The sequence below is a fragment of the Myotis myotis genome, unplaced genomic scaffold (assembly GCF_014108235.1).
Source record: "Myotis myotis isolate mMyoMyo1 unplaced genomic scaffold, mMyoMyo1.p scaffold_m19_p_1, whole genome shotgun sequence".
In the NCBI taxonomy this organism is placed as follows: domain Eukaryota; kingdom Metazoa; phylum Chordata; class Mammalia; order Chiroptera; family Vespertilionidae; genus Myotis; species Myotis myotis.
The window spans coordinates 191,074,352-191,089,639 of NW_023416313.1; the positions used below are offsets into that span (position 1 = coordinate 191,074,352).

General features: G+C 40.4%; 1 protein-coding gene across 8 annotated transcripts in view; it reads left to right on the forward strand.

Moving 5' to 3' along the window:
* Nucleotides 1–15,035, forward strand: part of KIAA0586 (KIAA0586 ortholog) — a 122,554-nt gene extending 107,519 nt beyond the window's left edge. For all 8 annotated transcript variants that reach the window (XM_036308741.1, XM_036308731.1, XM_036308714.1 and 5 more), the window contains one exon: nucleotides 14,706–15,035. In XM_036308741.1, coding sequence (XP_036164634.1) covers nucleotides 14,706–14,848 — 143 coding nt within the window. In that variant the 3' untranslated portion in view covers nucleotides 14,849–15,035. The remainder of the gene's footprint in view (nucleotides 1–14,705) is intronic.
* The last annotated feature ends 253 nt before the right edge of the window (nucleotides 15,036–15,288 follow it).

A 15,288-nucleotide genomic window follows, 5' to 3' on the forward strand; every position in this document is an offset into this window, starting at 1 on the left:
TATGACATGCACTGACCACCAGGGGGCAGTCGACCGGTCAACCAGTCACTATGACGTGCACTGATCACCAGGGGGCAGACGCTCCAACTGGTAGGTTAGCTTGCTGCTGGGGTCCGGCCGATCGGGACTGAGTGAGATTGACTGGACACAACCTGGAGCCCTCTCGCGGTCCCTCCCCATCTAGCCAACCTCCCGTGTTCCTCCCTGACCCCGATTGTGTACTGGTGGGGTCCCTTGGCCTGGCCTGCTCCCTCTCGCAATCCTGGACCCCTCGGGGGATGTTGGAGAGCTGGTTTTGGCCCAATCCCACTCAACACAGGAGTTGCCCCCTGGTGGTCAATGCGTTCTCACAGGGGGAGCACCAATCAGCCAGAAGCCGGGCTCACGGCTGGTGAACACAGCGGCGGTGGTGGGAGCCTCACCCGCCTTTACAACAGTGCTAAAGGTGTCTGACTGCCAGCTTAGGCCCGCTCTGGGGAGCAGGCCTAAGCCGGCAGTTGGACATCTCCCAAGCGCTCCCAGCCTGCGAGAGGGCGCAGGCCAGGCTGAGGGACTTCCACCCCCCCCCCGCCCCTGCACGAATTTCATGCACCAGGCCTCTAGTAACTAATAAAAAATGACAGAGCTGGGAGTCAAACCAAGTCCAACTCCGAAAGCAAAGGCTTTACTCTTAAACATCGTATCTCCTTCCTTGATAATTTTTAAAGAAAGTATTAGAGATCATTGCTGGTTATTCGTACAGGGCTCAGTATCTAAAGACATATCCTAGTAGAAGAGTATAAAAAAGTTAGGAGGTGGGGAAGAACTGTATGCTGTGGGTTATAGTCCCTACTACTAATTTGTGACATTGATTTCTTTGTCAGAAACCTCTCTGAATCATGATTTCTTTATTAGTAAGAATAAGATACTTTGTGAAATCCCTTTTAGCTTTACTGCTGTGATATGTGATCAGTATTTTTTCCATTTTCTTTTTTAAACAAAAAGTCTCCTTGTCAAAATTATTTTGAAAAGATTGCCTAACAAGAATGATTTTTTTTTTGTCAATGGGAAAAATTAGAAAATAATCATAGGCTAAATAAAAATAAAACTACCATTATTGAGTTCCTACTTTCTAGTTACAGCTCTAAGTTAGTTACATACATCATCTTTGTTAATGATCATCAGAAACCTATGAAATAGAAGAGTAAATTGAAGCACAAAGTGGTGGTATTTCAGGTCTCTCAGCCAGTTCGTGTTGGCACTGAGAGTTGCATTTAGGCAGTTTAGCTTCTGAGTTTGTGCTCTTAGCTACTAACTTACAGCTGATATAGTGTTTGATTATCATTTACTTGCAATTTTTTAAAAAAAATATATTTTATTGATTTTTTACAGAGAGGAAGGGAGAGAGATAGAGAGCCAGAAACATCGATGAGAGAGAAACATCGATCAGCCACCTCCTGCACATCTCCCACTGGGGATATGCCCGCAACCCAGGCACATGCCCCTGACCGGAACCAAATCTGGGACCCTTCAGTCCGCAGGCCGACGCTCTATCCACTGAGCCAAACCGGTTTCGGCTACTTGCAATTTTTTATCTTACATACCACAGTATAAAATAGATAGAAGTGTTTTTTCCCCTAAAAACTGACCTATAAAAGATCACAGAGTGGTATCTCCATTTGACATAAAGATTTCAGAAACATCGTTCTGCTGGATATTTCTTGAGCCACTATATGCAAAGAATTGAATCTTGGGGGAAATGAAGCAGTAAAATGGAGGGAAACCATTTATTTTCCTATCCTTTATGTAAATCCAGCATTACAATAATTTTACTTCAACCTATGAAGTGGTTTAATGGAGATCTAAAAATAATAACAGATTTGATATGTTATTTCAGTTTAGATGTTTTTACTAATGTAATTTTGTATGATACAAAGAGATGACCGAAGTATGTTTTGGTTTGAAGTAATGAAATAGTTGTAATTTTTTTGAGCTAAAATTTTTTTTAATGAAACATTCTTTTTTTATTACAAATAAAATGGAGTGTATAAAATTCACATTTAGGTTTTTATGAATTTAGAAGAGTGTTTCACTGTAGCAGCAACTCCCTTTGGGGATACACCCGGAGTGCAGGCCTATCAGAATAGAAGGGAGCCCTTGTTAGTTTGAAAGTCCCCAATGTGATTCAGACTTTCCCTTCTCTCTACCCCAAACCTCGGTTAAAAAATCACTGGTTTAGAAAGGGCTTCACAACGCCCTTACGCAAACCCATCCAGGTATAACATATAGCACCTTTTTAAAGAGAATAAAACAGAAGGTCATAGAACAAGAAGAGGAAAAGGAAAACTACCCAGCATAGCATTCGAGTTACACAAGTGGAGACATTAGCAGATAGAAATGATATAATTTTAAAAGGCAGAGAGCTCAGTTGGGTGTTAGCCTTTGAAATCTCTTACATTTTAGGTGGAACAGGCGCAGTTGGAAAATTTGCTGACTACTCTCTGTGTTCATTTTGTCTTTCCAGTGAAAGAGGATTGAGAGAATGTCCTACCCTTCTTTGGGGCTTCACAGCACCTAATGTAATAATGATGGGTACACAAAAGGAACTTAAATTTTTTAAGCTGAACCTTACATAGACTGAACGTGCTCTTTCTTAGTTTCCAGCCTGTTTTGTTAAGTATGAAAGGGAATGATGTTGCTGATTTCTTACCATAACACAGTACATATGCTTGAACTCTGGGCTTGGAGGCGACTACCGCAGAGAAGACTGCTACTTACCTGCTACAGATAAATCAATACATGAGAGGCCCAGTGCATGAAATTCATGCACTTGCGGGCGGGAGGGGGGGGCGGGGCAGGTCCCTCAGCCCTGCCTGCACCCTCTTGCAGTCTGGGAGCCCTTGGGGGATGTCCGACTGATGTTCTTAAGCCCACTTCCTCCCCACCCCCCTACCCCCCCAGGCCTAAGTCAGCAGTCAGACATCCTTAGCGCTGCTACGGAGGCAGGAGAGGCTTCTACCACCACCACTGCGCTCGCCAGCTCAGAAGGGGCTCCCCAAGTGGGAGCGCACTGACCACCAGGTGGCAGCTCCTGCGTTGAGTGTCTGCCCCCTGGTGGTCAGTGCACATCATAGTGACCTCTTGTTTCGCCTTTTGGTCAATTTGCATATTAGCCTTTTATTATATAGGATAAGTAAACTATTTGCCCACAATCTTACTCTTATAAAACTATATTTTCCTCTAAAACTGTTCCTTTTAAGATTTTATTTCTTCATTGAACTGTATTGCATTTTAATTTCTAAACATTTAATTTTGATGTCTCTTATAGTATAACTACAGTAGTTTAACAGGACTGTCTCCAGTGAGAATATATTGCTTAGTTTAATGAACTATGTAATGCTTAAAATCACATTCATTTAATAATCTTCTTTTAAATCGACCTGAAATTTTTGTGAAATAAAGGAAGCTTGAGAGATGACTTTTACCTTAGAGAAAATCAAAAAATACTGGTTATGCCATATTATGACTTTATTCCAAATCATTCTGTCCTAAGAATTTGTTCAAAACAGTGGTTATTGGCAGTTATTGGTGCTTTTCAGAGCATGGGTTGACAGCAGACTATGTGTACTACAGACTTCTCTCTCCAGTTATTTAACATTTCTCTGCTTCATAATTTTCTAACCATAAAGAGAGTTTCCCCCGGCCTATTTCATTTTAATGTTAACATTTGGCTTCTGTTGAACAGTGTAGGGCTCTTTTGTGCTCCCCGACAACTTTATTGGTTGTTTCACATAGATTGTGTTAGGCAGCATGTCCCAGGCTGGCCTAGGGAGATGGGAAATTCTAAGCTGCTTTTTGTGATTATTAAACCCTTAAGTAAAAATATCTGTGAGAACTTTTAAAATATATGTATAAATGGCCTGTGGGTTTCTCTTACTTAATACAAATTGTGAATTCTCTTCTGGTCTTTTGCTTCCTCCTTCCCCTAATCTTTGATGCATAAAGATAATAATCTATTAGGTAAAGTATTATTTTATTGACGGTCATTAAAATCCAGCTGTTTAACTTCCTTCTTTATATTAAGGCCACTATATCAGGCTTCTGTTTACCTGGTTTTATGAGAGCAACTGTGGGGAGTGCATTTGGTTTGTGTTCTTTTTAGTGAATAGAAATGAATCATGATTATTTCTATGCTTAACTGATTTTCTTATGCAAAAAAAATTTTTAACTGTAGCTTCACCAGGTGATATAGATCTCGGACACATTGAGCCCAATCTGTACCTTACCTCTGACTTACAGGGATGATTTTTACTTTAAAAGTTGTTGGACTTGGGAGCTATTCAGGTTTTTTCATTTCCCTGCAATTTCTTTTTCTCATAATAATCAACATAGTAGAGATAGTAATTCTAGTTTTTTTTTTTTTCAAATTATGAGAAAGTTTCTTTAGAAAGTTACAGAGGAAGTAGAAGTAAGCCAGCTGGGCTGCGCAGGCTCAGGAAACAAGTTACGGATGCAAAAGAAGGGTCCTTGGAGCTTAGGAGAGGGAAAGGCAAAGGTAACACACCTGGGGGAAGTAGAGGGCGAAGGGAAGGCTCCTGAGAGGGAGAGCGAGCCCAATTTGTCATTTGCCTAAATATCTGTAAACACTCCCCAGGTAGAGAACTCCCTTCAGGCACTGAGCTCAACTCTCCGGAAGCTAGGGGACAGAAAAAATTTATCATTTCCCTTTGGAAAGTTTATAAAATGTTGAATTAAAAGGCTGCAGGTGTGGTATTCAGAGCTCTGAGGATAGTACTTGAGATAATTCCATCTGGGGGAGGTTATTTGTTGGGACAGGACAGTGTTTAAACTTTGAAGTCAGTTTTAAACAAAGTGAAGCAGCTGGAACCTGGCATAAGAAGAAACGAATCCTTCACATTAACTATTGCTTTTTAGAGGAAAAAGAATTGGAGATGTTTTTACAGGTGCTGATGCAGTTATTCTTCCTATAGGAAGAATTGTATCTTAAATTATAAATTTTAAAATAAGCATTTGTCAACTCAGAAAACAGAAGCAATAGTAAACTTAAAAAATGTAATGGGATTTATGTCTAAACATATTTTGGGATGAGACTATACTAAGATATTAAATCACTTTTAAACATGAAAGCAAGGAAAGAAATGTTTAATAGTGACTAATTCTGGAAAGCAGAGGCAGATAAAATATTACATACTAAACATCAAATGACCAGGCACCTTCTCCATCAAGACTTACAGTATTTTTCTCAAGCACTGAAGCTATAATGTTGCAAAATCTGCAGGGCTGGGTTAAGTATGTGAGGAGAATTGAATGCAGCAGGATAGTTTAGCAGCTGCTTAAACAAGGAATTAAAGCAAGAGGAGATGTGTCCAGGGTGGACAGGAAAAATACTTCAAGAACTCAATAAAACACAGCTGACATATTGTTACATTTTCAAAGACAGCTGGGAAGTGACTGCATTGCTGGCACTCAGGGCTGGTTCTAAAGACCAGATCTGGTCAGCCGTGAATCTAAGCAAGCTGTTAGTCATGAGGAACCACAGACTCGAGGTGGAAACCAATCAGGGTCGGCCCTCATTGCAAGGCCTGGCATTATGCTACAACTTTATAGAATGCAGAGAGAAACAAGACACAGTCGCTGACCTCATGTAGGCCACATTTAACAGGAACAGCAGACCCCCAGCAACTAATGATGATACGAGATGAGAAGGTCACAGGTGCTTACTGTGTACCTGCTGTACGGGTCACTCGGAAGGCAGTGACTGCGGGTCCCAGTCCGTGCTCTACAGGAGTATCCTCTCCTGTGGAAGTGACAGGTACATAACTAACTACAGTGCAGCTGGTAAGTGCTATATTAGAGCTGCCTTTGGAAAACAAAGCACCCACAATTAACAGGGGAGTTCTTTTGCCATTACTGTTGGAAAAACAAATGGAGCTGTGGTATCCTTTGAGTCAATGATTCTTAAGTATTTGGGGCTACAGACCCCTTTAAGACATCAATAGCTATGCCCATCTGTCTCCCTCCTCAATTGTACTTACGTGAAAATAATTTGCATACTGTTTCAGGGTATTCACAGATCCCTGGTTGTCCATCCATGAAATAGGGGTTAGGATCCTCATTAAGGTTAAGTACTTAGATTAAAAGGTTGCAGGTTTGATTGCTAGTCAGGGTATATACCTAGGTTTCAGGTTTGGTCCCAGTCGAGGTACACACAGGAGGCAACTGATCAATGTTTCTCAAATCAATGTTTCTCCCTTCCTCTCTCTCAAACCAAGAAACATATTCTCAGGTGAGGAATAAAAAAAAAAAAAAAAGAAGAAGAAGACCATTGTATTTCTTTCCTTTCTAATTTTATTTTTAAATGTGCAGTTTATAACAAACTAGTCTTTATCTGCATGTAGAAAACACCAAAACCTGGCAATTTAAAGTACTTCTATCTACTCCTCGTCTCATAGAAGAATACCACAAATTCATATACAATGGGGCCTTGACTTACGAGTGTCCCGACTAACGAGTGTTTTGAGATACCAGCTGTCTCTCTGCAGAGTTTTTGCTCTGAGTTGACAAAGTAATTTGAGTTAACGAGCTCCTTAACGAGCTTGGTCTCAGAAGGAATTAAACTCGTAAGTCAAGGCCCCACTGTATGTGGCTTGTGCTACATGCAGTTATCTGCTTGTCTTATGTTGTTTTAGGAGAGAAGGCTTTGTTTGTATTTCTCGAAGTTAGCAAATGACAGAGATATACTAGTAATAATAGGCGTTACCAAGGTTTGAAGATTAGAGTCAGAATGTAAGGCTTGCTGATGAAATTGAATTATCTAAATTTAAAAACCTTTTCAAAAGTTATATATATTTTAAAAGTTATACAGACAATATACAGGCAAAATCTTAAATGGACATTTAAAATCTTTATATTACTTAAATTAAAAAAATCTTTATATTACTTAAAATAAATTAGTTTTAGCTTTTTTGTTCCTTAGTCTTATAAATCCAGTATCAAAGAACAGAAAGCATAAAAATTTCTTAATAAATTTTAAGTATTTGTAAAGCCAAAAAGATTTGAACTTCAAATTCCAAATGTCTACAAAGTATATTAAAATACATCTTAGGAACCTTCAAGCTCATGGTCTCCCTCAGTGGCGTCGCAGCTTAAATGCATGCCAGGTTAAAGACATACTGCAACCCCATTGAATCAAGAAATGGTCTCTAAAAACAAAAATCTGAAAACAGCTGTTGAAACAATTACATCATAGAGTAATGACATGGCTGTGGAAATTTTTGAAGTCAAATTCAAAAGCATCCGACTGTATTTACTATAGGTAGAAAATTTATGTTTGCTCTACTGATGATTTGTTGAGATAGTTTGTCTTTTCTTTAAAAAAATTTTTTTAAACTGTAAAGGACCATAACTGGATAGGAATGTTACTCTTTTTGCCTGTTAACAGGAATGAAAATGATGCTCTAAAAAAATGTTCTCAGTCTGAAAATTTCTCTTTTAAAGTTCTTAAAACTGTGACTGTTTTAGCTTATGGAGATTAATACTTCACAAAGTTTTCCCAAAATGTATATTGTGAAACAATTTTAGATAAAATAGTGCATTTTATTCACATAATTGGTTGTTTTAAACAATTACTAGAGTTAAAAGTAGCACAATTACTTGGAGGCCTTCTAGAGCTGTGGGGGTTTGCTTGGTGCACTTCCTTGAAACAGTCTTACCCTTTCTGAAGCCACTACCTTTTGTGGCCCACCCTGAGGGTCATTGCCTCTTGGGATAGTTCCTTTCCAGTTACATAAAAGGAACAGAAGCTCATATAAAGAGCTAATCTATTCTGAGTGGTTTCCCTGTGCCAGCACCATACAGAACACTTTCTATGCCTTCCTCCGTGTAATGTTCACAAAACCCTCCGAGGTAGGTAGTTATCTTTATTTTATAGATGGGGAAACTAGGGTTTAGGGAAGTTATTAACTTTCCCAAAGTCTCTTGTCACTCACAATTGCTCTTACCCCTTACCTATTTTTTTTTATAGCACTTATCATCTCCTGACATTCTTTATGTTTATTTCCTTACTTGTTTCTCATTCGCCCCTACTCCGGACTGGAATATGATGTCAGTGAGATTGGAGCCTTTGTCTTGTTCACGGATGAAATTTCCAGAGTCTAGAACAGTGCCTGGCACATAGTAGGTGCTCAGTTGATATTTGCTGAGTAAATGGATGGACAAGTCCAGCTGCCCGGCTCTGTCCTATTCCGGAATCCATGCTCTCTCCCGCCCCCCACTCAACCCACTCTCTCTATTTTTTAAGTGATTTTCTTTTGTTGTTGTTAATCCTCACTTGAGGATATTTTTCCATTGACTTTTGGAGACAGTGGAAGGGAGAGGGGGAGGGAGAGGCAGAAACATCGATGTGAGAGAGGCACATCGATTGGTTGCCTCCTGCACACATCCCAATCAGGGCCTGGGAACCTGCAACCAAGGTACGTGCCCTTGACCGGAATCGAACCCGGGACCCTTCAGTCTGTGGGCTGATGCTCCATCCACTGAGCCAAACCACCTAGGCCTCAACCTGCTCTTTACTCCTTGCTACACAGAAGCTTCACACCGACAGTCTGCATGGGACCATTCCCACGTGTCTGATCAGTAGACATCATTTGGATCATAGACTTGCCCTTGACCTGTCATAAAGGGACTTGTGCTTGGAACTTCATCACTGCTCCCCTCCTCAGCTGTTCCTGCCATTCCATACCACCACTTAAATGGAATTTCCCTCAACAACTTTTAGCAGTAGTAGTTTCTTCTGTGGGTAATTACGGTATTTGGTATAGGGCAAAGAAAAGTGAGTTGTGGCCTTAGCTCTACTAATTATGAGTTAGATGATTTATACTAGACTCTTCTCTGAAAACCATCTCTTACTTCATGTGACCCTTCACTCTTCGATCCTTTTCTCCTTTCCTCAGACACTTTCCTTTTGTTTTCCTTTATTTTCTCCTTATTTACTATTTTTGCCCTTCCCTATATTTTTGTCACCATTTCTCTTCTCAGTCTATTTTCCTTTCCTAGGAGATCACTGTTCTTATTGTTCTAATTTTTTAAAAAAAATTAATTCTTTATTGTTCAGATTATTACAATTGTTCCTCTTTTTCCCCCCCATAGGTCACCTCCACCCGGTTCCCCCCCCCACCCCCCCCCCCCGCTCTTACCTCCCCCCCATGTCCTCATCCATAGGTGTACGATTTTTGTCCAGTCTCTTCCCACATCCCCCACACCCCTTCCCCCCCACCGAGAGTAGTCAGTCCACTCCCTTTCTATGCCCCTGATTCTATTATAATCACCAGTTTATTCTGTTCATCAGATTATTTAGTCACTTGATTTTTAGATTCACTTGTTGATAGATGCATATTTGTTGTTCATAATTTGTATCTGTACCTTTTTCTTCTTCCTCTTCTTAAAGGATACCTTTCAGCATTTCATTTAATACTGGTTTGGTGGTGATGAACTCCTTTAGCTTTTCCTTATCTGTGAAGCTCTTTATTTGACCTTCTATTCTGAATGATAGCTTTGCTGGATAAAGTAATCCTGGTTGTAGGTTCTTGGCATTCATCACTTTGAATATTTCTTGCCACTCCCTTCTGGCCTGCATAGTTTCTGTTGAGAAATCAGCTGACATTCGTATGGGTACTCCCTTGTAGGTAACTGAGTTTCTTTCTCTTGCTGCTTTTAAGATTCTCTCTTTGTCTTTTGACCTTGGCATTTTAATTCTGATGTGTCTTGGTGTGGTCCTCTTTGGATTCCTTTTGTTTGGGGTTCTCTGCACTTCCTGGACTTGTAAGTCTATTTCTTTCACCAGGTAGGGGAAGTTTTCTGTCATTATTTCTTCAAATAGGTTTTCAATTTCTTGCTCTCTCTCTTCTTCTGGCACCCTTATAATTTGGATGTTGGTACGCTTGAAGTTGTCCCAGAGGCTCCTTACACTATCCTCATAGTTTTGGATTCTTTTTTCATTTTGCTTTTCCAGTTGGGTGTTTTTTGCTTCTTCATATTTCAGATCTTTGACTTGATTCTTGCGATCCTCTAGTCTGCTGTTGGAAGTCTTATAATATTCTTTATTTCAGTCACTCTATGCTTGATTTCTAGTTGGTCCTTTTTCACAACCTCGAGGGTTTCACTAGACTTATTGAGGATCTCATTAAATTTATCGGCGGTCTCACTAGATTTCTTGAGTGTCTTACTAAGTTTATTGGAGGTTTCTAGAAAATTCTTGAAAAACCTTAAAAGTGTGGTTTTGAACCACACTTTTCCAGTAGTTTGCTTTCCTCCATTTCTGTCATTTGTGACCTGTTTCTTTGTCTCTGCATTTTTTTATGCTTCCCTGTGTTGATAGAGTGGCTTTGTGTGCTAGGTGTCCTATAGGGCCCAGTGGCTCAGCCTCCCCAATTACCTGAGGTGGACACTATTGGTGCACCCCTTTGTGGGCTGTGTGCAAGTCTTGTTGTAGTTAAGCCTTGATTGTTGTAGGTATCACTGGGAGGAATTGACCTCCAGGCCAATTGGCTGTGAGAATCAGCTGTGTCTGCAGTGGGAGAACTTCTGTGCTGGAGACACCCTTCTGGGGCAAGACTTGCTTCAGTGGGGCTTTGGTGCTCACTGAGTCTGCCCCCTGAGTGTGTCCCTTATGGATCTGAGGAGTTGTAATCTGGATGGTCCCACTCTGACCACTGGGTACACTGGCTCTTGGATCACTAAGGAGGTGCTAATTTAGCCTCTGCCTGAGGCTACTCAGCAGGAGCTCAGCTGTGAAGGAATGCAAGCTGCTGTGGGGCCTTAGGCCAGCTGCAGTTGGTTAGGTAATTTTCAGATTGCAAAGGGCCAGGCCTTTCATATGCAAAAGCTGGCGCACAGCTTGGGCGGGGTCCCAGGGGATCAACAGGGTGGAGCAAGCAGCTATGGCTGCTCCTCAGTCCTGCCCTAAGAGGCCCCACTTCTCAGTGTCCCGGTAATCGCTGCAAGCACCTCTGAGAGAAAACCACCCTCGAGGTCCGACCGATGTCAGAGAGTCTAGCGCAGGAGTGGGCAAACTTTTTGACTCCAGGGCCACAATGGGTTCTTAAACTGGACCGGAGAGCCAGAACAAAAGCATGGATGGAGTGTTTGTGTGAACTAATATAAATTCAAAGTAAACATCATTACATAAAAGGGTACGGTCTTTTTTATTTTTTTAGTTTTATTCATTTCAAATGGGCCGGATCCGGCCCGCGGGCCGTAGTTTGCCCACGGCTGGTCTAGTGGCTAGACTCTAGCCTCTTCCCATATGAGTTTGGGTCCCCAGAGACTCGCCCGGAATTGGAGTTCAGAGCAGTCAGGAGCTTGAGACTCCCTTCCGATTGAAAAAGACAACCGTGTCCTCAGCCGCCAGCCATTTCCGCGTGCGCCTCCGTACCTCTGCACTTTACTTCCACACCTCCTCTGAGTCTCGGTATGCTTTTCTCTTTCCTTCTAGTTGTAGAATTTCCACTCAGCCAGCCTTCCTGTGGCTCTGGATGATGTCTGTTTTATCTTTTAGTTGTATTTTTGAAGTGGTTTTGCGAGGCAGCAATTTCCGGTGTTTCCCTATGCCGCCATCTTAGTTTTCCGTCTCTGTTCTACTTATTATATCTGGTTAGGTGGCTGCTATTTTGTTTTTATCGCTCTAAAACTGCCTTATAATTTTGACTAAGAGTTGCCTAGAAAAGTCTACTCACACATTTTGTAGGCATTCAAACTCACCAAGTATGTAACTGACCCCAGTATTTCCCCACCTCTCTATATCACCATAGCCTCAAGCTTGTTTGTGTTCTTATTACTACTTATTCAGTCATTTCAGAGCCATATTCAATTCTTTATAAAGTACTGAGCCTTCCTCTAGGTATCCTGAATCTATTTCCACTCCAGGGATCATCAGTTCTTGCATGGACTGTCTCCATAGATTCCTTTCTCCTATTTTCCACACAACTCTTAGAAGTCCCTTTTCTAAAATATATTTGCTCATAATTACTCCTATGTTCAAAGTCTATTGTAACTCATAATTGTTTGCAGAATTTGACCCTGACCTTCCTTCACAGCCTTCTATCTCATCATTCCTCATACCCAGCCAAGAGTTTGATATCCGAATACTCAGAGTTCCATTAACATACTAACTTTATCTTGACTTTATTTTGTTGGTCTCTTTTCCTTCGTTGTCTTCTACATCTTGTAAGTCCCAGCTCAACTGCTGCTTTCACCTAATTTAAACTAAGAAGTCCTGTACATGTTTATCTCCACTACTAAGTTTTGAGCTTTTTGGAGATGAGGCTGATTTCTTTTTCACCTGTGCATCCTCTGAGCACCATCTTGGCTCTGCACACAGTCAGCTTGTATCGACTTTTACTTAGTGAGTGTATGCTTTCGGAAAAGCCAGCTCTGTGCCTCAGCTGCCTTGTCAGTTTGTCTTTCAGAATTACTATTAGGATGAGGTAAAATGATGGGGAAAAGACCTTAGTAAAAATTTAATCGCCGTATTAATATAAGTCAGTAACTGCAAAAAATAGCATAACATTACAATAATTGAATGTAATGTGGTCTTTGGCATTTTGAAATGTCTTTAAGATCCAAAAAGATAAGAAATTATAGTTCTCATAACATCATTGACAGTTTAATCAGTTATTTTGTGCACAGGGAAAATGAAGGTACATAGAGAGCAACTTTGTGCAATTAGGTAACAGAGAAAATAATAATTTCTGGTATCAGTGTAGTCTTTGAATGATATGGAACTCAAAGAATGAGTTTTTCTTAATAATGGGGAAAGGTAACAGTTAATTGATTTTTTAAAAAATATATTTTTATTGATTTCAGAGAGGAAGGGAGAGGGAGAGAGAAACATCAGTGATGAGAAAGAACCATTGATCAGCCACCTCCTGCATGCCCCCTACTGGGGATCAAGCCCGCAACCCAAGCATGTGCCTTTGACCAGAATCGAACCTGGCACCCTTCAGTCCTCAGGCCGAAGCTCTATCCACTGAGCCAAACCAGTCAGGGCTGCATTGATTTTATGGGTTGAAAATTAATTTTGCTCTCAGACATACTAGTAGTTATACCCTGTGCTAGTTTTTACTTTACTGACGACGTGAGCTCTCACCTGGGATACTTCTCTTGGTTATTTTTTGGATTCTGCATTAAGGCTTTACAAAATATCAGAATATTTAAATATCAGGATATTTAAATAACGCTTATGTCCCATAGATATTTTTCAGAGCAGTTCTTATTGTTTCTTAATGTTTTTATTGTATTCTGACAGAGCTAAATTTTTAAAAGTTTCCTTCCTATTTAAAATATTTATTCTATTTAAATTGATATAAGAATTGCTTTCTTAAAGGATTATACTATGGTGGTACAGTTTGTGATGTTGCTATAATGATGCCAAATCTATGGAAAAAAACCCCACATACCTGATACCAGTAACAAAAAGGAATGATGTAATATTAAAATAGAATTTGTTAGACTTCCTGATATGAAAGGAATATGCTTTTACAAGTATTCTGATCATCTTGGACAGCTGTGATTGAGTCACCACTGAAATCTACTGAACTATCTACTTTTATCCCTATAAAATTTTTCACTTTATTACTGTGGAAACTATTTTAAAAATATAAAGGAGTTTTAGAAAAAGTACTATGACTCTTTACTCAGAGATGTCTTTAACATTGTTTAAGATACTTTGTTCTTAAGATGTTTACTATTCTTATGCGTATATGGTAAATGCATGAAATTTGAAATGAGGATTTTGTGTTCTTAAATAATACCGAGTTGGCATTCTGTATGTTCTTAGTCAATATACTTTAAACTTAGAGGGATGAATTAGGGTATTCACGGATAGATAGATATATATAGTCAGCTCTGGTGTTTTTCAATGAATTCTTCGTCCCAAACAGCCTCCTTTACTCGCTATGTTGCCTGTAGCATTTCTCATCTGTACACAACCTTTGGCACTTGTAATGCTATCTCAGTCCATTCAGGCTGCTATAGAAAATATTACAGGCTAGCCCTAACCGGTTTGGCTCAGCAGATAGAGCGTCCGCCTGTGGACTGAAGGGTCCCAGGTTTGATTCCGGTCAAGGGCATGCATGTACCTTGGTTGCGGGCACATCCCCAGTGGGAGGGGTGCAGGAGGCAGCTGATCGATGTTTCTGACTTTCTATCCCTTTCCCTTCCTCTCTGTAAAAAATCAATAAAATATATTAAAAAAAAAAAAGAAAAGAAAATATTATAGGCTGGGTAACTTCTAAACAACTGACATTGATTTCTCACAGTTCTGGAGGCTGGAAGGCACCCCTTCCTGGTTCATAGTCAGTGCCTTCTCTCTGGCCTCAGATGGTGGAAGGGACCAGGAAGCTCTCTCGGGCCTCTCTATCAGGGCTCTACCCTCATGACCTATGCCCCTGCCGAAGGCCTCACCTCCTCCTAATACCTTCACACCAGGCTGTAGGATTTCAACATATGGATTGGGGGTGGAGGGCACATAAGCATTCATATCATATACTTTTAAAATGTTTTATCTGTGGCAAGTTCTGAGCACCTGGAGAGAAGAAATTACCTCGTATGCAATCCTTGTTTTGATCCCCTGTATTATTTAGGAAAGTTTAAAACACATCATACTCAGGATACATCTATTTAGCTGAACGAATTTCTCCTCTTTACAGGAGGTGAAGCAGGACCGCCCTTCACTAGTCAGACGTCACCCACCAAGATGTCTGTGACGCTACCCTCGGCGAACCTGGAGGACCGCCCTTCATCCCCGAGCATCCAGGGGAACTCAGAGTCCTCGGAAGCAGACACCTTCTGAATGGGGAGTGAGAACCACGACAGTATTTGTGCCGCTGGTTTTGAGGTCATTTTTCTCTGACATAAAACCATCTTTCACACTGTTTTGGTATTGAGCGTATTCTGAAAAATTATTTCTAAACTCTTATTAAAATGAAAAGCATAATTTGAGTAGGTAAAATTTTTAAATAAAGCATTTGAAATGTAAATCATTGTGAGTGTGGCTGTGAATTATTTCTTAGAATCCCGAGGCACCGCAGAATAGTGGAGAGGGCATGCATGACTTCTCTCATCTAAGCATTTGTTCTACAGATATAATTATTTGTACATAGTTATGAAATTATGTTGGTCAAGGTCTTTCATTCCAAAACATTTTTTTAAAATATATTTTTATTGATTTCAGAGAGGCAGGGAGAGAGAGGGAGGGAGAGAGAGAGAGAGATAAACATCAATGACGAGAGA